Raw genomic sequence first — 22,827 nt, forward strand, 5'->3', positions numbered from 1 at the left:
AAAAAAAAAAAAACAAAACCTGTTTTGTACAAAAGAAAGTCGATATCTATTAAATAATTTGTTAATCCCTTGCTTTTCAAAGGAGCCTCTGGTATGACGCCTGTATTAATGGACACTACAGCTATAGCAAGAATTGAGCCTGTAATAAAAGCAGCATCTCATCATAGACTGAGACTACAGTGGACTGTACCTCATCTCCATGTACTACGGAAGACATCCATTTAAAGGCCTTCAAGTCATTAAAAATCATAATTTTAGTGTGTTAATCTCGTTTCATATTTGTACACATAAATTTCCTAAGGAGAGGTTAATCATAATGGGTTGGTATAACCATAACCGTCGTATTAGTTTTCACAAAATAAGGCCTTTGCCTAGAACCAGCTCTAATTGTCAGTGCAAATGCTTCCAGAATTTACAGAGCTCACTACATGCTTACTCACCTTTCAGCAGCTGTGACATTGCTTTACCAAACTTACCTAATGAAAAAGTAGTAAAATAAGATATTCCCTTACAATTTTTTGCAAGATTTCCCTGCTTTTAACCCCTCCACATTCAGCTGGCAGTTTCCTCCATTCCCCTGGTACTCACAAATCTCTTGCTAGTGTTGCAGTACAATGATTATTCTGCCTGTTAGCTCTGCTCTTCCTTCTTCTCTCCATTGCCAACATCTTGTGCAGGTGATTGTTATCCATTACTCCATGAGGATAAACACCTGCCTTCACCACAAGGGTTTATTTTAGTTCCTTGCAATATTTTTTCCAGCTGCTCCCTCTCAAATGATGGAATAGTGGTAGCAAGGATGCTCTTCACCTAGCTGGCACTTTTCTTCACGGCCTTATGGCCATGAGCACGCTGCCTTTCCCCACAGTGTTTCAAGTAGGTCTGCTTTATACCATAATTTAAGTCAGCAGCTACACCATCTTTGCACTTAAAAATTTGAAATGGACTCATTTTGGGAGAAGAATAATGCACTTAAATAACCCTTCCACGTAGTATTTAAGGAAGAATTGGATTTTTATTTCAGTGCTCAGTTGCAGTGGCTTTCATCGCTACAAGGTACAGATGTGCTCTTACAACAACTTATAAGAGCTCTTCTTATGGGAAACTGAGTACATCAGTCTGTGGCAGTTCTTAGTAAGGATGGCTGTTCAGACCTGCAGCCCCGTGCTGGAATTCCAGCTGCTACAAAGCCAAAAAACCCAGCAGCAGGAGGTCCCCGGATTAGTCATTAATCCACCATTTGCCAACCTCACTCCAGTAGTGAAGAATAGCCAATGGCAGCAGAAGTGACCCACTCTAGAAATATAATTCTCTCACCCACATATTCTCTCGCTGTGTCTTAGAGTGCTGACCTTAAGATTTAAGCATCTTTCCTTTCAGATTCTACTTTCAGAGATAGACGAATGGGAAGAGGATCAGAAAGACATAATATTTTTGCTGATTTCTTCATTCCTATTTTAAATGCTGTTTGATTTGTTTTTGTAGACACCCATATTTAGCTTCTGAACAATTATTTACCTCAGAAGCATTCTCAAGAATGAAGCTGTAACTAAAAAATAGCGTTTTTCTTTTTATTTGTTAATTTTTGTTTATTAAAAAAAAAATCAACAGAACATAAATTCAACCTTTTAACACATTGTGTTGCCACTTCTTACTAGCAGGCTTACAAAAAATAATTGTTGCAAAGTGTTTTCAAGTTTTAATTTCATAAGAAAATAGCATGACAACACTGTCATCCTGGATTTGGTCAACAAGGAATCTGCCAGGGACTGGAGAAAAATAGAGCTTCTGACCACTAGCAGGAAAAAACAAACAAACCAAAAAAAAAACCAACAAAAAAACAAAACCAGCATTAAATACTTCACTGGAAAATCTTTAAGACTTAGGTAACATTCACAAAATATCCTAAATATACAGTATACAAATTATATGGGAGTCTAGGTACCTATAGAGGTACTATATTTCTTCCAAGTCACTAACTCATCACCACTGCACTGGTGATGTAGTGGGGACATGATGACTTACTTGTATCAAAACAACTGCTGTCATGCTATAGCAGATGTACCATTAATTTATTAAGCACAAATCCAAAATCACTCTACCGTCCCACCAAGACCAAACAAGTTGCTATGAATCTACCATCAATACCACCTCATTCCTTTTTTGTGGTGACTGCTTGCCCAGGGATGAAGATGTTCGCTTCTTCCTCCTAAGCAGTACAACAAATCCTCTTCTAAGGAAGAAGAATGACAACACAAGAAAGCTGAAAACAACAACATACCTGCAAAACCAAGCAAAAATAACCACATTTCTTAAAGCAATACATCCATTCGTGAGTTTAGAACTTGTAAGAGCAAGTAACATAGCAGATTTTATTTCCCTCCAGAACAATTTTAGGAAAACAAAACTCCTGATATGTTGGCAAATTACACATTAGTGCCCCAGGGCAAAGAGAAATGCAAGCTCAGGTGCAGTGCAAAAAGCTCACCTTCTAATCACCGATGTCACTTGCCTGTGTAGATTCAGTCAAAATTTGGGCTCTCAATAGAAGTTTCAGCCATGCTTCCCTGCCCTATCAAACTTCAAACTAAAAGCAAAACGATTGTTCTTGAAGTCTATTTTTTTCTTCCTTCCCAGTCACAAACACAATTGAAGTGACCATAAATGCTTTGAGGGATAGACTGGGCTCATTACATTGAAACAGCACCCAGTGAACAGAACTACATGGTTTTAGCAAGCTGACACAAGTAGCTGAAACTACACCAAACAACGAAACATACAACTGTCTGTGTAGGAGACGACAGAAGGAATAGAAGCTGAAATTCATATTGTTACAGAAACGCATAAGGCCTCAGCCTGTGCTTCCAAACACCTTTGTTCAAAATCTGGAGTTCATACTACCGAAACAAGAAACGCTTACTTGTCTTGCATTAAACCATCAGCATAAACACACACACTACAGAAGAACCAGGAATACACCACAATGGTTGAGCAACATCACATACACCCATTCAAGAAGGGCAAACTCTCCCTGCCACCCCTGAAACCAGCTCCTGTCAGATCAGCAGACAAGTTTTATTTATGTTCGAAACTGATCAATATGCAGATTAATCACAACATCTTTCTGGAAACCCCAAAGGCTGACAGCTGCACAGTATTTCCTGCTCTGGAGGCTTGCCAGCTGATTAAATGCCCTACCTATTCAGGAAGGAGAACAAGATGTCTGTCCAGACATTTGTCAATGTACCACTTCATTTCCTCATACTAAGTCTTCAGGAATTAAGCACTGAGCAATCTAAGCAGGCACTCTGTGCAAAAGACCTGGTCAGCTGTCCTGCATTCTTCCATCATTTTTTCTGAAAGAGGACAAGGAAAAGCGACTTCTCAAACAGCAGCAGCTATGAATGAGAGAAGAATCTCTTACAATCAGTGGAAGTATAGATGGTCCTCCCCATGTAGGAGCTGTTTCTCCCTCGCTCTGGGGAAAAGGAGTGGGGCACAGTGGGAACAGAACTGCCTCCATAACCAGAAAGTTGCACAGCTCTTCTCACTGCCCTCTCAAAGAGCTGCAAGCTTTAGCATATCAGCTGTCAAAAGTTTCCTAAATTATATCCTGCTTAAACTAGATGACCAGAACAAAAGAAAAAACATTTCTTTCACACGTAGAACACTTAGCACGGCATTCAGTCCAAGTCCTTATGGACAGAATTCATTTCCATCAGTATTCTGCTATCATGGATCTGAATTGTTGTGATTTCTTTTCTCCCCTCCAAATGATGTCTCCACATCAAAGGCAGGTTAACGTCCCCATTGAAACGTAGCAACAGACCGCTCAGGTACCATCACACACAACAGAAACAAGGGCAAGATCAACTACAACCTGTTTAGCAATAAAGCCCACACCAAGTAAACATACATTAAGAGTAATGAAACAAGCAAAAATATCAGTCATGTTGCTCTTGAAGCAATCCTTATTACCTTGAACTACCCTTGATTGACCAATCTGGAAGCATGGCATATATCTCTATCCATCCTTATTGGCTTCAGTTACTAATATTACTGAGAATCTATGGTTCGATAACTGCAAGAGGCTCCATTTTGCTGCCTGCACAAGCTAAAAAACCCTTTAGTCTTCTCCTCCCTACCCCATCCTTCTTCCTTCCTTGTAGTTCATGGGCACAAATGCAATCCAAATGAAAAAAGTGTTTTCAACAGAATTGCTTCAGTTAAGCAAAGAAACAGACCCCTAAGCGTCACTCATCATACGTATGAGTAAATAGGCTTTTACATTTTTAGCCTGAGAAAAGCTGTAACTTTGCTAACCTGTCCAACTTCCTGCATAAACCACGCTGAAGCGAGCCAACTGTTCACAGTACCCATCACAATTCAGCATAGGATATAAGACTTGACTTAAGACCTCAATAAACAAAGCTAACCAGAATCTCCATTAGACTGAAGGGAGTTTTGAATCGTCTCCCCTTGCTCCTGGGTTTTATACTATTTTAATCATGATTTAAATAAGGCCCTATTTCTGGTTAATGAAACCTACAATTCCTTCCTGCCATGCTTACACACTTCTCACTAAACTACACAGTGCTTCGTGATCTCACTCAAAGACCTGACAACTGTCCTTTCTTAAATACAAGTTCACTCACTCAAAACAGAGGAAACTAAGCAAGGTTTTGATCCTGCCTGTTTTTATAACACATTTCTCCCACTCCTCATAAATTCAAAAATAATTTAAGTGCCATACAGAATTTTTTCCTGAAGGCTTCATTAAAAGTCAACCATAGAATTCAATTACGTATAACTCTCCTCAATCTAACAACAAAAAGAATCAGATGTAAAAAAGAACCTCTTAGAGCCTCGTAACTGTTAAAAAAAAAACCAAACAAAAACAAACAAACAAACAAAAAAACCAAAAAAACCAAGTCAACAAAAGTAGCCAAAAGAGAGGACAAAGTAAAACCAGCAAAATGTTAAGCAACATTCCTTGTTCAAAGAAACCGCGGAACCAGTTTTACTCCTTCATCAGTCTTGAATTTTTAGCCTCCTGGTAACAGCTACTTGAGCTTCCTCTCTTTCTGAGTTGAATGAAATTGAGTGTAAAAACTAACTGCAGTATTGATTAGCTTTTACAGGTCTGAATTTCAGGATATAAAGCACCTAATGTCCTTTTGAAAGTACTCAATATTTAAGAGAATTAAATAACAGCCCTTCCACAGCTTCCCTTTGCTCTCAAAACTAAGACGTACTGAACAGATCTTAATTCCTACTTTATGAGAATCTCCTAAGTTTTCAAAACCTACAGAAACAAAATAAACTACTCCCGTGAACAGCACTCTAATAAATTTTATCATTACTATTCAACAATCTTTTCAGTTCTGAGTTCATATTCATTGGAGCAGGACAGAAAAACAGCATGAAAAACTCCTGGATTGATGCTGCCCCTGGAAAAATGAGCACCAGGTTCTCATGCCTATTAAACCACTGCATTTTAAGCTTTTATCCTTCCTCGAATCAGCACTGCATTAAGACAAATCTTGATTGTTACACGGTATTCACATGTAAAATAAGTTTCATTTCCCCCATTTCTGGGGGGCCACACAGCCAGCCCTAAGAAGATATTTTCCTGATGACACAATTTCATCTACAGGAGTTGTATCTTTCCAGAAGACCCAATACAAATGAGCATTCATGCTTCCTGAAACACCCTTAGGTTGTTAGCTTTTTTCTTAAAAGGTTATGAGACCTTCCCATTAGAGTGCTTCTATACCTTACAATTCTGTACAATTATGTCTTCTATACCTTACAATTCCAAAGCACCCAGGGACCCCCATCGCGGTTCAATCAGCCTCTAAACCTTTGTTCCCAGAAAAACAAAAACAGTAGTTTGGTCTAAGTTTTCTTTCGTTACAGACATGTTTATCTAAATTACCTAACAGGGCAGCCCGCCGTAGATTAGAACTTGATTACAAGCATATTTTATTATTAATTACTGTTTATTATTGATTACTGTTCAGCCACAGCAACAGTATGGGGAAACTGATTAAGCATATGAAGTTGCTTGAAGAGCTGAGAAACCCTTTAAAGTTAATACTTGTCACAAACTCAGAGATTCCTTCCCTCCTCTTAAGCACCATGTATTTCACTTCATGGAAAACAGTGCTGGAAACAAGATTGTGCTGTCTAATCTTTGGGCACAAAAGGTTTTGGGCAGGGTTCTTCACAGTCCAGCATTTCTTCACCGTGACTGAAGAGAAATAGTGTAGTATACAACAAACCTGCAGCACTGGCTGCAGTCCACAGCCAACAGGACACACCAGAAAGGCCCCTTTCTTTACTACGAGTGGTGACAAGCTGGAACAGGCTGCCCAAAGAGGCTGTGCATGCCCCATCCCTGGAGGTGTTCAAGGCCAGGTTGGATGGGGCCACGGGCAGCCTGGTCTGGTATTAAGTGAGGAGGTTGGTTGTCCTGCATGTGACAGGAGGTTGGAGATTCACGATTCTTGAGGCTCTCCCAGTCCTGGCCATTCTGTGGAAGCAACTGTAGATCATCATTTTTCATCTGGGAAACATCCTCCAAAGGATGGCAGCCAGTGAAACTGCAAGTCATGGATTTTTTTAAAAAAAAAAAAAAAAAACTGAGGAGAACACCTTCCCTTACAAAAGAATCAGTAGGGGAAATAGGTATAGCACTCTTCACCGAGTTATTAGTGTATTATTAGTGCAATGTTAAAATATTTCAGTAACACAGGAAAAGTGAGAGTTATCAACATGTGAGGCTAGAATTTTATTTCTCCCATAAACACAGCATAATTTACCAGAAAAACTGAAGTAAAGTCACTTCTGTGAGCTCAAAACTTCCTTGTGCCCTTGCCCCTTAATCCAGCACAACACAATGTACTTTTGCATGTATATATTTCTTAATGTTAAATCAATTTTACTGACAGGAACATTTCCTTTCAATTGAGCTAAATATACCAATCTGGAAAAGAATTAAAGAGAGACTAACAATGCATCTAACAATAGCATGCCTGTGATACCTGGGTTTACAGCAGGCCATTCTCAATTCCCTTTCTTTCAGTGCTAATTGTACAAGCTTCTAAGAGCAAGTAAATGTGGGGAGCTCTTCTGAAGAACAGTGCTTCACTTAAAATACCAAAAATTAGTCACTACAAGAAAGACCTCTATAATTACCCAACAACTTGATAGATCTACTATCAAAAAAGTCCAACTGTTATTACATCCATTCAACATTAAGGTACTGGGAAACAGACAAGGTGTCTTCACATGCTCCAGGCGGAGAATGACATTTTCACGAAGGGCAGATGTCACATAGGCTCCTCATCTTGTCTCCTTTACATTGTTGGTCACATCAGCCATCCCATCCAGTGCATTTCTGACAACTGCTTAAATCTTTCTGAGGTTTCTGCCCAGGCAGCAGTAGCCTTTGCTACATTCAGTGTCATATGCACTTCGCTCAGTTCTTCTAAATGCTTCAAGAAAATATTATTTACACAATCTTAACTGAAAACTGTTATACGTGAACAGTATTTCCTGAAGTAGCTTGTCATTGTCTGCATATAAGATACATGTCTATACAAGTGACTATTATTTCTGCACAGTTCCATTAAAAAGGAAAGCAACAGTTGAACTGCTTCCAAGCCCATTAAAAAAAAAAATCAGATAATTTTACTCAGATATATTTTAAATAATTTACTTTCCCCAAATATGTACGCTTTGAAGTTGTTCACGCTATTGGAAGGTGTTTGATGATACACTGTTAAGTCTGAATCACATTGCACTTAAACAACAGGCTGAAATGCGTTTAACTTCTGACCTGCAGCAAAACTGCTGGTAACGATGAATTTTTATTTACTATATGCACTAGATAGACAATTTAACAGTCTGAGCTGTCAGACAGCTGCTAAGAGTCTCGGTTTACTTTCTCCTTCCACCTCCACCACCAGCAAGCATGGTGGCCACACGAATGAAGATGTTCAGTGTGTCTGTATAGATGCCCATGCACCTAGGAGAGATAAAATGAAAGTTAATCCTGTTAAACAGAATGAGTATTATTTTTGCTATTTCCTGCCATTATACTTGACTTCTTAAAAGCCTCCATTAAAGGTCTGTAATAAAACTCAACTACAGCACGTCTTCTAGGCTCGATGAGTAATAATACCGCCTTATTTCACTCTACCATCTCTGCCAGCAGCATCAATTTGCAAGAAAACTTCACAGACAACACACCGTTCTCTCACAGGATTCTTTTACTTCTACACTCTCACTGCTTAACTTCAAGAATTCTGGTGATGACTACTATCCTATTTACAGACGACCAGATGCAAAGAAATGAGGAATTCACCTAAGATCAGACAGATGTTTACAGTGAGGAAGTTACCTATTAGTCAGACTTATCCTGACCGACGGTCAGCTAATCCTTCTTTCTTTAAAGCCTTGCTGATTTTTTTTTTTTTTTTTTTTTTTTTTTTTTAAAGGACATTAAGACTAGTAAATATTACACGACTACACAAGATTCAGCATTCTTCATCTCAGCTGATACTGATAGTTATTTGCAGAGATCAGTTACAAATCCTCCTAGAAATGATCCACAAAACAAACTTTTTTTTTTACAGTTAGTGTCACTAGGGGCATGTGACACCACATATTCGAAGTCATTTCCCTCATTTCAGGTAAATGATTTCAGTCTCAACTCCACTAGTTATTTTCACATTACATTCCTAAACTGACAATTCTTCCCATTTTACAGAAAGACAACAACAAACAAATTGCACAGCTCTTTAGAAATAAAGCGCAGCTCTACACAGCTCAAAACTGTTACACGTGCCTTCAGATCTAAATACTTACGCATTGATCGGGTCGTACTTTGTTACTCCATAATATGGAATAGTCTCTGCACGCTTGATAACATGCTGCGTATCATAGAGCAGAAACATGCCAAAGAGTACCAATCCTCCATAAACAGCTACTGAATACAAGCCAGCCCCAAGAGCAGAAGTCGGTGGCAAGAACATGGATCCTGGAAAAGAATATGCAATAGCATTACACAGAGCTGCAGCATGTGTCTTGCAATGGCTACTCCAGGCCAATTTTAACTGGACAGACCAGTTTGCAATCAGAAGTTAGCTGCACATTCTAGCAGCTTCAGTTTACTGCCTACTCTATTTAAAAGCATTAAAATGGTAAATTACCAATCGAAGAGGCGAGAACGAAGCCAAAGCCTATTCCAAGTGGTCCTCCCATGTTCAGAAATTTTTCACTTGGAGCACACATGGCCACAGTTGAGAGCCCTCCGACAATTCCAGCTGTATACCAGGCAGCTCTGATGAGCAAAGGACCACCCAAGAAAGCTAAAGGAGCCACCACTGCACCCATGACACCTAGCCAAAGTAACAAAAAACCAAACGTAACAGGTTTGGAACAGTCCAGGTAAAAACACCACCTACCAAAACTATATCTACTTGAGTCAGATAACACAGCTTGAAACCACTCACATGACAGAATACCAAGGCACCTGGTTGCCAATTTATCATGCTGCCTTCTAGACAGGCATGCAATCTTAAGCTCAGCGATCTACTTTCCACTAGCTTTAGAAAATACTTCAGGAAGCTCATCTTAGAATGGACTGACCAACTCCTTCACAGCTTCAGGAATTCTCAAAACTGATAGATTTTTTTTTTTGCTACGTCAGTCATACTTTTTGCTAGAGAATTGCATGAAGCCTCTACCCATAAATGACAAATAACTGCAATAAATTCACTTCCTTCTTAGTAGAAACTTCAGCTCTACAAAGAAAAGTGTAATTCCAGTGCCAGATGAGTTTGTTTTCCCCAAACCACGCTTCCGGCAACAGTTTTTATGACAGCCATTGTTACTGGAAGCGTGTAACATCCGTAAGAAATAAATCTGTACTCCATCCTATAAATCGATTGATAACATACGATCAAGAAGCTGCAGTTTAATACCAAAACTGTATCCTTCTGATCAGTTTTCATACACTTACTTATCCTATACAGCTGAAATATGGTAAGCGTAGCGCTTACAGAAGCTATGGAGTCAGAACGCAATCGTGAAACCAAAGCAAGTATTAAGAAATGAGTTCTTTCCAGTTTGGCTCAAGTTTTGCTTAAGCATGATTTCTACAAGACTATGAGAAATTAGAGGACAAATGAGACACCTCACTGGTTTCTGAAATCTACAGCAGCACGTAAAAATTAACAAAGTTTAGATATAATAGTAGAAGTGAGAATTTAATCATATAGAGGCAGACAACTTAACAAAAACTATAAACACATACCTGAATGCATCATCCAAGCAAGATGTTTAGCTGCTGGACTGTTTTCATAGGATATGGACCTGACCAACATTCCAGCACCGATCATAGCAGCAAAAGTTGCACCGATTGCCTGTAAGAACAGCATCACAGAGCTAAAGCTGGCATATGGACAAAAGGTCTCTGTTCTCCCACGTGATCTTTTCCAGCCTCCTAGGAGGTAACTTGTTCTTATCACAAGGATTAACCACTGGATGTTGTGCCACATTGAACCACCACTATTCCACTGCGCTCAGCACAATGAATGCATAGGAAGCAGACATGTCTTGTTATCTTACCTGGATGATTTGTCTGCCAATATCATTTGGGCCTCAGCAAAAATGAAAGTTTTCAAAGAGTTACAAAGAACAGCACACAAAGAAGTACAAATGCATAAAAATCTCTGATTTGATTCTTAGAAAGTGACAGAAACAGTGTCACTAGCTTCAGACAGCCAGTCATAGCAAGTTATTACTTGCATACAGCTGGTCAGGATAGCATAGCATTTTTGTTTCTTGCATACATAGTTGGTCTTCCACAAACTATCAACAAGGTACCAAAGAGGCACATCAGCATGTAATTGGATTTTTAGTCACAAAAAGCCATCAGGGCATTACACTATTGTCTGTGCCCTTAAAGGCTACATCCGTGAATATCTGCACAGTTTTTTTTATATTTGATAACAACCGTTAACATTTAGGATCACTTTACAGACACTCTAAATATAACATGAACTTACCAGCCAGGAGCCTTTTGTCATAAGGCCCATGAGTGCAGGAGATCTGCTTACTGCTACAGCTGACAGTGCTGTCAAGCCAATGCTTCCCGCAAAGTACATGTAGGTAGAGCGAATTCTGTCCTTCACATACTGGGGCCAAATACTGAAAAATAAGCATTTGTACATAGCTGTGCAATTAACAACACCAGAATGAAGATCAACTATAAGCATTTTCAAGCTAAGGATACAATGGGAGCATCCTAAGAATTGGTAAGGTTTAGCAATTTCTGTCATGAGTTCCTCCTACAACAAAGGTGCTGAACTTTTAAATCCTTCCCACCATACAGTGCTATTACATAACAATTAAAGCAACAATTACAAAGAATGCCAATTACAGTTCAATTTTGTGTAGGAAGCATACATCATAGAAAGTATAGAAGGGGAAAAGTAACAAATTTTAACTATGGAAAACTACAAAACAGTGTATGTAAAATAAACTGGGTTAAGGAAAAATCTGTACAGAATGTGTCCTGAGCAGTAAGAAGCCCAGCAAGCTGCTCACAAAATGCTGAGTCACTGTGCCCATGTTTATCTGTAACAAGACGTGCGTGTTGTTTGGAGAGCAAGACTAACAGAAAGACATGAATGAGTGCTATCATCATGCATCATCCTACAAGTGGGCAGCTTAGAATCCTGCACAGAATTTCTGCCCAGAGCTTAAGAAAAATAAGCTACGTGTATATTGGGAGACAGCAGCTACAGAAGCAACAAACGAAAGGAGGAGGGAGATTTGCTTCAAGTCTCCCTTCCTTAAAGCAACAAGCAGTCGTACTTACGCTGCTCTTTCAATAGCTCCGATCTCACTGGACATGCCCATGCCATAGTAACAGAGCGCCCCCAGGCCAACCGCAGCCCCTCCAGCAACAACAAGTTTTCCCAGGCGATCAACTGTATATCAAAGGGCAAAAGATAAAAATCATGCACTCACAATGCTTTTTTCTCAGATAGATAATAACGTTTTCACACCAATCTCTTTTATCTGTAACAGCTGATCCACGCCAGGCTTCTTAAAGCTTCACAATTGTGTTACCATTTCTAAAAGAGCTTTATGTAAAACACTCTAGATTCACTCCACCGCTACTACAGAGCTTCATAAAACATAATAAAAATTAAGAGACTAACCAGCAAAACGCTGGCTTTACTGGTCTTTATTACATAAACAAACAGGAATAGCAACACAAAACCAGTTAAAGATCTTGCCCAAAGAAGACTTGCAGATCCTGTGTCCTTTCCCATCATCCACTCTTGATGTAATGCTTGATCAAGAGCTCTTTAGCATTAGATTAGAACACAATCTGTCTGGTTTTTTTTTTTTGGTTTTTTTTTTTCCTCCAATCCTTATACATTGTAGAACAGTACTTCCTTTCAATAGCATACAAAACATATATAGCAAAGCTTTTTTTTTTTTTTTTTCCTCCTTTCAAACATCTGCAATCAAGGAAGTACTCATCTCCATCAACAGGAACTCACACTGACTTAATAGTTCACAACTGTAGCTCAAAGCAAAAACAAGAAATTTCTTGGGAGAAATTGGGACATATGTGCAGCAACAACACAGAAAAGACAAGCAGAAGAACAGTCTCCAGACATTTAAGATAGGTCACAGGTCAATTCAGAATACTAAGCAATGTTTTCAGACTATTTAGTGGTTTGAAGGGAACTGTTTCCTTCAACAGTTCAGCTTTTAAAAAATTGCTGTTTTTAAAGCAGGAACCTCACCTTTAAGAGCAGTTTCTGTAGATGGCTCAAATGCTGCTTCTTTAATTTCCTGGCCAATTTTCCCACGCCTTACGCCCGTTCTTACTCTGGTGGCATAACACTGTTAGATTCAAAGGTAAAATTAGAAGGATTCAGTGACATTAAGTAAGAGAAATTCCTTTTAAGGAACTGCATGTACAGATTAGTAACAAACCATTTCTGAAAGAAAGCAATTAATTTGTAACATGCTGAAACACCGCCAGCCACTTGACACACTTGCAATTGCTAGTTTGTCTCTTATTCTACCTGTGCTTCTCCCTGGAGATGTGAAACAATCGAGCTCAGGCAGAACAGCTGAACAACACATTTTAGGTAACTTTGTAAAAAACATTTTCACATGATAGAAGCATAGAATCAACACAGAAGTTCTCAGTTTTAGCAAAAAATACAAAACAAAATAAGGTTTATGACAGAATTTCTTCTGCTCTGTTTCTACAGTATTAAGCAACACCATGAAGATTTTTTACTTCACTTCTCATGTAATTAACTCACATTTCACTTAAATTTGTGCAAGAATAGTACTCCTGCCCAGTAAACATGGGATAGCAGCGTGAATTTGCCATTTTCAAATCTAATCTTAATTTAGAGAACAAACCTTGAATGAAGGCCTATCAATTTCTATGGTTTCTATGACTAACATGACCCAAACAAATACAGCATGCTGCTCCACTGAAGCCTCAAAAACGCGCAAGGGCAGCAAAGAAATGCATATTTAAAAGCAGAAACAACTTTTCAAGTCTTCTGAAGTCACTGCTGCGGTGATGGGACACCTTATTAATGGAACACCCTTATTAATGAAAATAAAACAAAAAAAAACAACCTGAAATCTTAAATTAATTAAAATAGGTTTTTTATGCTTATGATGAAAACACACAGAATAATCTTCTGTCAGTGAAGACTTAGGATAACAACACTCCAGTTTTTTGAACTGCTTGTAAGTCTCCAGATAGTCCTGCCAGAGTTCAAATTTGACACAAATCTGTGCTACGACTCTAAAAATATACTGGGAATAAAGTCTTCAGAAGTAAAGTTTGTACTTTAACACAGTATTTAAGACTCGTACTGGGAAATGGGATACAGGCACAGATTGAACAAGAATTTCTGCTCCTCTCAACTTGCATAGTAATGCCTACTCAATGTCAATTACATTATTTTCCTTCCCCAAGAATTTTAATGGAATACACTACTTCAAGTCTTTTAAAACAAATTCTGGGTTTTGACTACTGCCCTTCCTTAAGTTACAGCGGGTATGTCAAACAAGCAAAGGGCTCACAAGCATTCAAAACAAGCACTGCAAGCACAACACTTCTGGCAAAACACTCAACCTTTCAAAGTTTACTGTACCTGGTTAGGCTGCCACAGACGAAATGCTTTTATACCAGAGTTCCTCAGAGCTGGGGAAGCCTGAGCGATGGTGGGGCGGATAGCCTGGCATGGCAGTGTCCTCAGGCACACGAGCCGTGCAACCAGCATGTTTGCTTGGTAACAATCCTATATACTGTGTTCCTGTAACTGCATGAGAAAGCACGCTTTACCATTTTGTTACGTGGTTTTCAGACAAAAAGGTATGCTTTGTACTTATTCTCAACTACAGCATGCCCTATAACTGAAATAGTAGTAATACACAACTTTCACAGAGCTTTTAGTCAAAGTCACTGCCCAGAATACAAGTTCAGGTCACCCTGCAGCAGTTTAGACCAGAGAACAATGATATGACTTAGACATGAATCAGCAGCATAGGTAAAGAACAGCCTCTGCACTCCATAGATAGCTTAGTACTGCAAATGTTCCCTTAGTTCCGCAAGTACCATGTGCATCACAAGCAAGGAGATCAATGTTAGGTGTACTTCAACAGTACAGAGCAATGACAGCAGAAAAAAAAAATATCTCACTGCTTTGAAGCACAGTGACAAAACCGTACTTTATAACTGAAAATACCTAGAGGGACGCATCCTGCTTCTTTAGTTACGCCCTAATCTTTGCATGTAAACCCACAGGGTAAGAACTTAAACTTAAAACATCGTGAATACGACTTTTTTTTTTTTTTTTTTTTTTTTTTTTTTAAGAAGAAGAAGCTGGCATTTGAAGCAAACTACTTCCTGCATCAATCGCTACGCAGTTAAAGACCAAACGGAACACCAACGCCCCAAAGTGTTCACTTGAAAACGCGGCACCGCGGAGCCGCTGCGGACCCCAGGGGCGAGGACGGCTATTCCTGCTCGGCGGGGCTGAAGAAGGAACCCAGCGCACATCTCATGGCTAGGCCGCACCGAGAAAGCCTCCAAAAGGCCGCCTCCAAAAGGCCTAACCTGAGTCCTCAGCCCCCCCCACTCTCTGCGAGCCCAGCTCTGCACACCCCAACACAACCCGACCCAGCTCCTCTACTCGCCAGCCTACAAAGGCAGCGCAGCGCACCCCACCGGCCCGGCCCATCACGCACCAGCACGGCCCGAGCACCCACTCGGTCTCACGAACGCCCTCCACAACACCCACTCGGGACCGGAAGTGACGCACTACTGACCCACGCGGCCTCCACGATTGGCTCGGTCCTCCCACGTGGTTCCGGAGCGCGCAAGCGCCGTTGGCTCGCGGAAGCGGGGTGATGCGATGTCCGGCAGCCTTACCGACGGCTGCTGCGCCATCTTTAATGCGGGCAGAGAAACTTCTGGAAGCCGCCGTGAGACGCTCGAGCTGTTTCACGTAGTTCTAGGTATCACCACTGGGCCCACAACGCTGCTTTACATAGGGCCGGCTCCGAGCTCTCTCACGGCGCCTGCCGCTGCGGACAGAGCCGCTGAGCTCGCTAGAGAAGCGAGCGGCGCGAATCGGCCGCCATTTCACCCGCGGGGAGCGCGCCGCAGCGCCGCCATTTTGAGTGCGGGCGCCGCCCTGCGGCCGTCGCTCCCCGCCGCCGCCCTTGGGCTGCGTAACTTTGTCGGCTGGGTTCCAGCGATCAGCGGGCCCCTGCCCAGGCAGATAAGGGCGGGAGAGCCGAGCTGCTGAAGGTGTTCTCACCCCATTGCCTGCTGTGTGTAAAGCATGGACGGAACGCGCTTGGCCCTGCATGCGGAGTCTGTCGCCCTGCCCGCCCCTCGGCACTGCGCGTCCCCTCCGTGCGCGACCAGCAGATGGCATCAGCTTGGTGAAAATCACCCAGCGAGGCTGTAGCGGTTCCCTCTGCCTCCAAGGAGAACAAGCGGTCTTGTTCTCCACGCCTTCCCCACCGGTATGTTACCTGCTTTGTGCGCCTGAGGTGTTGTCGGGTGCAGATAAGCATGACTCAAAAGCACAAAATGCAACACTGTGTACATGTTGTACATAAATCAAAGGTATATGTGTTTCCAGCCTTGACCCAAGCAGAGCGTGTTGAGGGTGCTCTAGCCCTTCCAGAATTGAACCCTTCCTTTGGCAGCTTCTTTCCAACCTCAGTCCAACTGGAGCGTTAAACTTTTTCTGGACCATCCTTGAAACTATTCCTATCGCCAGCCCTTGGAAAGCTGCTGCAGCGCTTGACTAGAGTATGGATTTCCCTGGGGATTTTCCATTTGTAGCCCTTGTTTTCATTTGAGCAGCTCCATGCCAGCTGAAGCTCTGGCTTTTTTAATTTTTAACTTCTTTTTTTTTTTTGTCTCCATCCCTAGCAATAAGCTTTATGCTGAACCAAAGGTCAGTGATACTCTATAGCCCAGAGCCTTAATGCTGTTGGGAGAAAATTTCTTTTGGCAGCCCTATTTCTCTTTGCCAGGCTTTTTTCCAGCTCCATCCCAGCTGTATTTCAGGCTTTCACTTTCATGCTAATCCTAACTTTACATTCAGTTATAAGCCAGGCACTATTGAGAAACACAGTGTTCTTCAGAGGAGAATTCTTCTGGCAGCCTTAAATTTGCTTTGGCAGACCCTTTACAGCCCCACTCCAGCTACTGCTCTGTAGTTTCTTCCAGCCTCAACACTACATATGGGCATGATTCTTCACAGCCAAGTAAAACAGACTGTGAGGGCCTTGAGCCAGGATCAAAGACAAATATAACGAGGAAAAAAAAAAAAAAAAAAAAAAAAAAAAAAAAAAAGCTGTTGAATACAGAGTGAAGTACAGAAATAGAATGAGAGTTCCAGATAAACTTTAGAGGATTGTGAGATAAGCCTTTCTATACCTTGGAGCTTCCTTGGTTAAACCACAAGAAAGGGAATATCGTGAACTGCTAGTTTGCAAAATGAAAGTCAGATGAGAGAGATGAGGTATGGGAGAGGTTTGAAAATGCACTGGCAAGTGGGATCTTAAAGAAGAATTTGAATGAGAAGAACGAAGCACAGGAAGTGTGTAAATTTCATGCGTGAGTGCCAGACCTAGTGGGATTCAAGGTCTACTTGAACTTACTCTGAAGATTGTTGACTTTCTTTTGGAGTAAATGGAAATTCTGAGCTCTGAAGTCTGTAGCGCCAAGGTCTCCTAAAACAGAATAAAGAAAAGCCAGTTTCAGTCCACAAATGTTATTGTTTATTTAGAGGCTTGTAGAATTTATTTCAGAGTTTATAATACTCTGTAACTGTTGGGTACTAAAGGATTCGTTATATTAATTAACATTTAAATGTATAATTCAGTTATTAATGGTGAAATAGTAATAATTTATGCAGGGAATCAAATTCTTCTCTCACTAGAGCATGTAATGTTGTAGAAAAATCTTTGGGGAATTTCAAATAAGATCCTCAGTCCTGCTCTGTCCCAAGTTGTTTCTTTAACAGATAGTTTTGCCAGAAGCAACTGAAATCCACAAAGGACCCACACTGCAGCAAATTCAGCTGTTGAGACTGTATCATAGAAACTGACCTGCAAGCAGATACTAGCAGGTAGTCAACAAATTTAAATGCTTTAGCTAGCAAAATCAGTGATTGCACATGAATGGGAAAACAGTGGCCTCATATAAGTGAGTCTCAAACCATCTAAGAGGTTTTGAGTCAAAACTAACAGGTTGCATCCTCTCTGTTGGTACCACTGCAACATGCCTTTCTTTCAGATAGGAAAACAATAGCTTCAGTCACTGTGCAGCTTTGTATTACTGCAGAGCTTTGAAGCAGCTAGCTGAGCTTTTGCAGTAGTTCAAGCTCACACTGACGAAGATGTGGAATAACAGCGTGATAGCAAAGCTCATTGGTGAGCTGGCAGCCAAATGCACACATAAAAATTGCTTTTTAACACTGATGCACTGTTCTTCATAGCATTATGTTCAAATGCACTGTGTCCCCAATGCCTGGAGCAGAATCCAGTGGTGTTTTTTTTTACAATCTTCATTAATAACCTGGACGAGGGGACAGAGTGTACCCTCGGAAGGTAGATGCAGACTACAGAAATCCACTGGTTGTGCTGCCATTTAGAGGCACCTTGGAAGGCTGGAGAGCTAGGTAAATGGGAATGTCATGAAATTCCAGAAAGCAAAATGTGAATTCCTCCCCCTGGAGAGGAATAGCCCCAGCCACCAGCACCAACGGGGGCAGAGCAGCTGGAGAGCAGCTTTGCAGAGAAGGCCCCATGCTGGACATTAGCTAGTAATGCGCCCTTGCTACAAAGAAAGCTGAAGATAATGTAGGCTGCATTAGGTAGGGTGTTGTTTGCAGGTCAAGTGATGCTCTGTGAATCTATGAAAATATCAACATTATGATTCCTGAAAGAACCACTTTTGTGTTTTTCAGAAATAATATGCATCAGTAAGACATGTTTGGAAAATACGAAACGTTTTCCCCAGATGGTACATATATATGTATATATATGTATATAAAGTGACATTTCCAAAGAAACAAAAATAGAAAAGAAAAAAATGAAAAGGTAATGTTCTTTGAAAACACATGAACAGTTCCTCAGAAATCAGAAGGATAAACAGGAAAAGTTGTACTGACATAAAATTCTCCTGTGATTTTAATTTCAGTAGTCTGTGTTTTCACCTACAGCAGGTTTTGCATTTGCTGGATATCTTCTAGTTACCTGGGCTAGAACAAGCTGGATATTGGAAGGTTAAATTGTGCAGGAGCAGAAGACTCCACTGTGTAGGGACTTTGAGGATCCCGAAGGGATGTTTGAGGTCAGCAGGGCAGGGTGCAGGTGCTGCCTTCCAGGCAAGATCTGGGTGAGGGATTGGCCCTTTTGCTGCTTCCCCAGCCTTATGGGCCCCCTGGAGTGACATGTCCAATCAAGGGCTGCTGCCAGGGCGTAAGGGATGGTGATGAGCAGCTGCAGTGCTGTGGGGTAAAGCTGGTCTGACTGCTCCCAAAGAGACTAACGCTTCCCTCCTCAAGTCTTGTAGGAGAAACCGAAGAATTAAGTCAGCTGTGCTTACAGGTAAATGATTTATGAAGGGATTTCATGTCTTGCCATAGGAACGAGGATCGCCATTTATGTGCCTTCCAGGAAATATCAGGAAGTATTTTCATCTGGACACTCTGCTTTGCCAGTCACCTGAAAGAAGAGAGTAAAACACTTAGGTTTAGCTCAACGCAGTCCCGAAAAGCCACGTGAGCTGCAACAAGCCCGTTGCTCCACTGAAAACTATGGGCATTGTGAATTTTGAAACTTAAGCTTCTGACACAACAGATCTGGCATCCTTCTGCAGAAAATGACATCTCTATCAGTGGTTCACACGACTGTGTTCCTTGCCAGAAAATAAATAAATCTGTGGTTAGTGCAATTTCTCCTTAGGGTAAATCTTGCCATTGAAGCTTTTCAAATTAGAAGAAAACTATTCTGACTTCCTGGCAGCACTGTCTCTAGCATTCCAGGTCTCTCTCCTGGCACACCACAGGGGTCTTTTGGACTGAATTTATTCCTGCTATTTACATGACAAACTCACATTTATTAGGTGCCTAATGTAAGTATTTAACATTAGATATCATGGAGTGGTGCAAAGAGAATTTGGAGAGCCAGTTTGATATGAAATCATGTATTTTTCATTGATTATATGTTTGACATCTGATACGGAAAATGAGGGCGACAGCATTCATTTCTATTTCTGAATTTAATGACTGTTAAAATACGTGAAGTCTTATAAACTTGAATGTCAAATCCCGAGTTCAGTAAATCGCTTAAGCTGATGGTAACTACAGTACTAGTTGAAACAGCCCCCTAATGTTTTGAATTTAAAGCATGCACTCAGACTGCTGCTTTAGTTGCTCGGGAGCAGTGCTTTGGTTACTCAAGTGCTCAAAGAGAGATGAAGATGAGTGCTTGGGTGAGCAAGGACCTGGCAATGGATGAGTAAGGTCCTGTTCTAAATGAATAGAGACATGGAACATTTTGTTCACTGAAGATTCTGTTTGAATAAATTGCATGTAAAAGAACATTTATTTTTCTTGATGCGTTTTGGAGTCTGTGGTACGAATTATTTGTTTGCATCAAATAATAAGAGAAGATAGAGCAGTTTCAAAATTTTTCAGTAGAGAGGTGAAGTCTACACTGATGGCAAGAGGCCACTCAACCTCCAAGAAACTGCTATTCATTTTCCTTAAGTAGAACAAATAATCATTTTCTTAAATGCTTCTGAGCTCCGTACTGCAGCAAAAAATGACTTGGGGCTTTTACTAAAACTGCTGCTTTTGCTTTCCAATTACTTTTAACATGCAGGGTACTGTTCTTTGGCAACTTCTTGAAAAAAAATAAAAAAACACCTCTTTGAAATTCAGTAAGCTTTGATTTAAAGTGATTGGTTTCCACCTGGATGGAGTGAAATTTTCTTCTTGGGAAGTTTATTAGTACATTAAGGAGATGCAAATTAATTCATAATTCTTTCAGCTCATTCTCTTGGGAACAATTATACGAGGAAATTATTAATGTACAAGAAAACAACAGTTAAAAATCTCAAAGGGCAACATGGGTGTGGAATATATGAAAACATTTAGACCTAGCTAATAGCGGAACTTGGTTGTAATAATAACAGTTCATAAAGCAATTTACATTTATCTCTATTTGCAATCTGATATCAGCCACGTTGTGCACACGAGGAATCAAACACCAGCAAAGGCCCCGATGTCACTGAAGTGCTAACGAAATGCAGTGTGAGAAGCTGAATGCACACTTCCAGGGTTTCTAGGATCGCAGCCGAACGTAAGGCTCTGATCAATCCACGCTTTCAGTGTCTCTGATGTATACCAGCCATTTCATGATGACTGCATTCAGAACTATCAGCTCAATGTAAGCCTCTGCACTCTGATAAATAAGCCAAATATTTTCATCTGGATAAAGAACACCTCTTGGGATGAAGTTAATATTTGATGAAAACACAGCACACAGATTTTCTTTTTAGGCCTTATTTTTTCCTCCTTTTAGTTAAGGTGTTAGCTCAGCTACTTCCCTTTCTATTTTCCTTTTCATAATTTATCCTACATGCTTTTAATGTTATGTATCTGGTGAAAATTTCAATTTTTACTATCAGAGTCATAGCACAGGATCTTACTGGGGAACTGGTAGCCACTTGCATTTCTGCTGCTAGAACTCCCTGACATCTGGATAGCAGTGTGAAAGACTAAGGGATGTGCATGTTTTCACAACACCATAAAACATGCATCACTACAGAGGGAATTTGTCCCTAACACGGATATTAGGCTGTCTTGAAGAAGTCAATCTTTCAAACTTCAAGTGTAATATACATCAGTCAGGCTGCTGTTGTTGAACAATGTCAATTTCTGTGAGGTCTTCACATGGAAAGACTGGGCGTACCCTGAACACTGGGGCAAGATGATGAACAGGAGTGGCACCTGAACTGAAAGCAAGGTTGTGGACATGCAGGTGTAAAAGCACTTGTCTTAGACAGAAGACTCATGCCTTTCTCTCCAAACTCTAAGGAGTTCCATTCACAAATCATTACATTTGAAAAAAATAAGATGTTATCAGAATTGAGTAAGAATTGAAATAAGAACAATTTAATGTTATAAATTGACAAAGATAAATCCTCGAGAAGAAAAGCAGACGTATATTAAGGTCACTGTACGCACAAGTCATCAGACAATATTTCTTGTGCTATTTTCTAGTGATTGCACCAGCCATGGCTTTTGGATAATGGGTATAAAGGTAAAGTGAAGTCGCTTACATGTGAAAAACTACTACTGAAAGCGTTGCTCACATTGCCATTGTCCTGTGCCTGCAGCTGCCCGATGGGATTGCTGTTTCCTTCTGCTGAGCTGGGGCAGCTGGCAGCTGCCAGGGGAGCAGCTCTGATTCAGTTAAGGCTGCTGAGAAAAACCTTGGATGACTCCCTGGCTAATGCCATCGTTATGTGTATTTAAAAGAGCATATGGACTTATTGGAAAAGAAGGAGGGCACACTTCATGCATAATTACATTATTTAACATTCCTGTGTCTACTTTCCCTAGGCTCTTTTGGCTAGCTTGCTCTCTGCTGATTCCTCCTGGAGACCTGCAGCCCCACAAACTGGCAGAGAAATAGATGCCAAGGATTTGGAAGACCGTTTCTGAGAGAGAATACTGACAAGGGGCCATTACAGTTAAATCTTCAAATGTGGTTTTAAAGAAATGAAAATACAAGCACAAGGTCTGTCTGTCCATCTATCTATTTTGCTAAGGACAGGAGAATAACAGTCATTTTTCATGTCCTGCTTGTTTTTCCCCTTTCAAAAGCAAACAAACAAAATCAAAACGACTTCAAAGGAAGGGCAGGCTATATGGGGAGATCTGTGACGTGCTGTGGGCATCAAAGGGTGAGGGCAGAGCAAGCTTTCTGTAAGCAGAATTTTACTCTGACATGCACTATCTTAAAGGATCAGTGAAAAGCCCTAGAGAAAATTCAAGTTAAATAGAACCATTGTTCTGGAGAAATGACTGTAGTGGCTATTCTAGTTACTCGTAGTCAGTTCTATACATTTCTAGATAGCAGACAGAGAAGTGACAGTCCTTCACAAGGAGTTTTCTCCATACAGACAAGCAAAGAGGCTTGGGTTAATGTAAGAACTTGGCA

At 40.7% G+C, this 22,827-nt stretch overlaps 1 protein-coding gene and 1 long non-coding RNA gene across 2 annotated transcripts; one reads left to right on the forward strand and one right to left on the reverse strand.

The window, feature by feature from the left end:
• Positions 1–6,774: 6,774 nt before the first annotated feature.
• Positions 6,775–15,416, reverse strand: GHITM (growth hormone inducible transmembrane protein). The gene is made up of 9 exons (XM_042818670.1): positions 15,316–15,416; positions 14,220–14,387; positions 12,837–12,936; positions 11,894–12,005; positions 11,079–11,220; positions 10,325–10,433; positions 9,219–9,407; positions 8,875–9,046; positions 6,775–8,032 (listed from the first exon to the last, which is right to left on the reverse strand). The coding sequence occupies exons 2-9, from the start codon at positions 14,346–14,348 to the stop codon at positions 7,945–7,947; spliced, it is 1,041 nt and encodes a 346-aa protein (XP_042674604.1). The 5' UTR covers positions 14,349–14,387; positions 15,316–15,416; the 3' UTR covers positions 6,775–7,944.
• A 447-nt stretch (positions 15,417–15,863) lies between these two features.
• LOC122160278 lies at positions 15,864–22,450 on the forward strand. The gene is made up of 3 exons (XR_006168770.1): positions 15,864–16,101; positions 20,841–21,048; positions 22,227–22,450. It is a non-coding gene; the product is annotated as an uncharacterized LOC122160278 (long non-coding RNA).
• The last annotated feature ends 377 nt before the right edge of the window (positions 22,451–22,827 follow it).

Source organism: Centrocercus urophasianus, unplaced genomic scaffold (genome assembly GCF_019232065.1).
Source record: "Centrocercus urophasianus isolate 14NV4802_14NV808 unplaced genomic scaffold, USGS_Curo_1.0 seq_17, whole genome shotgun sequence".
NCBI lineage: Eukaryota > Metazoa > Chordata > Aves > Galliformes > Phasianidae > Centrocercus > Centrocercus urophasianus.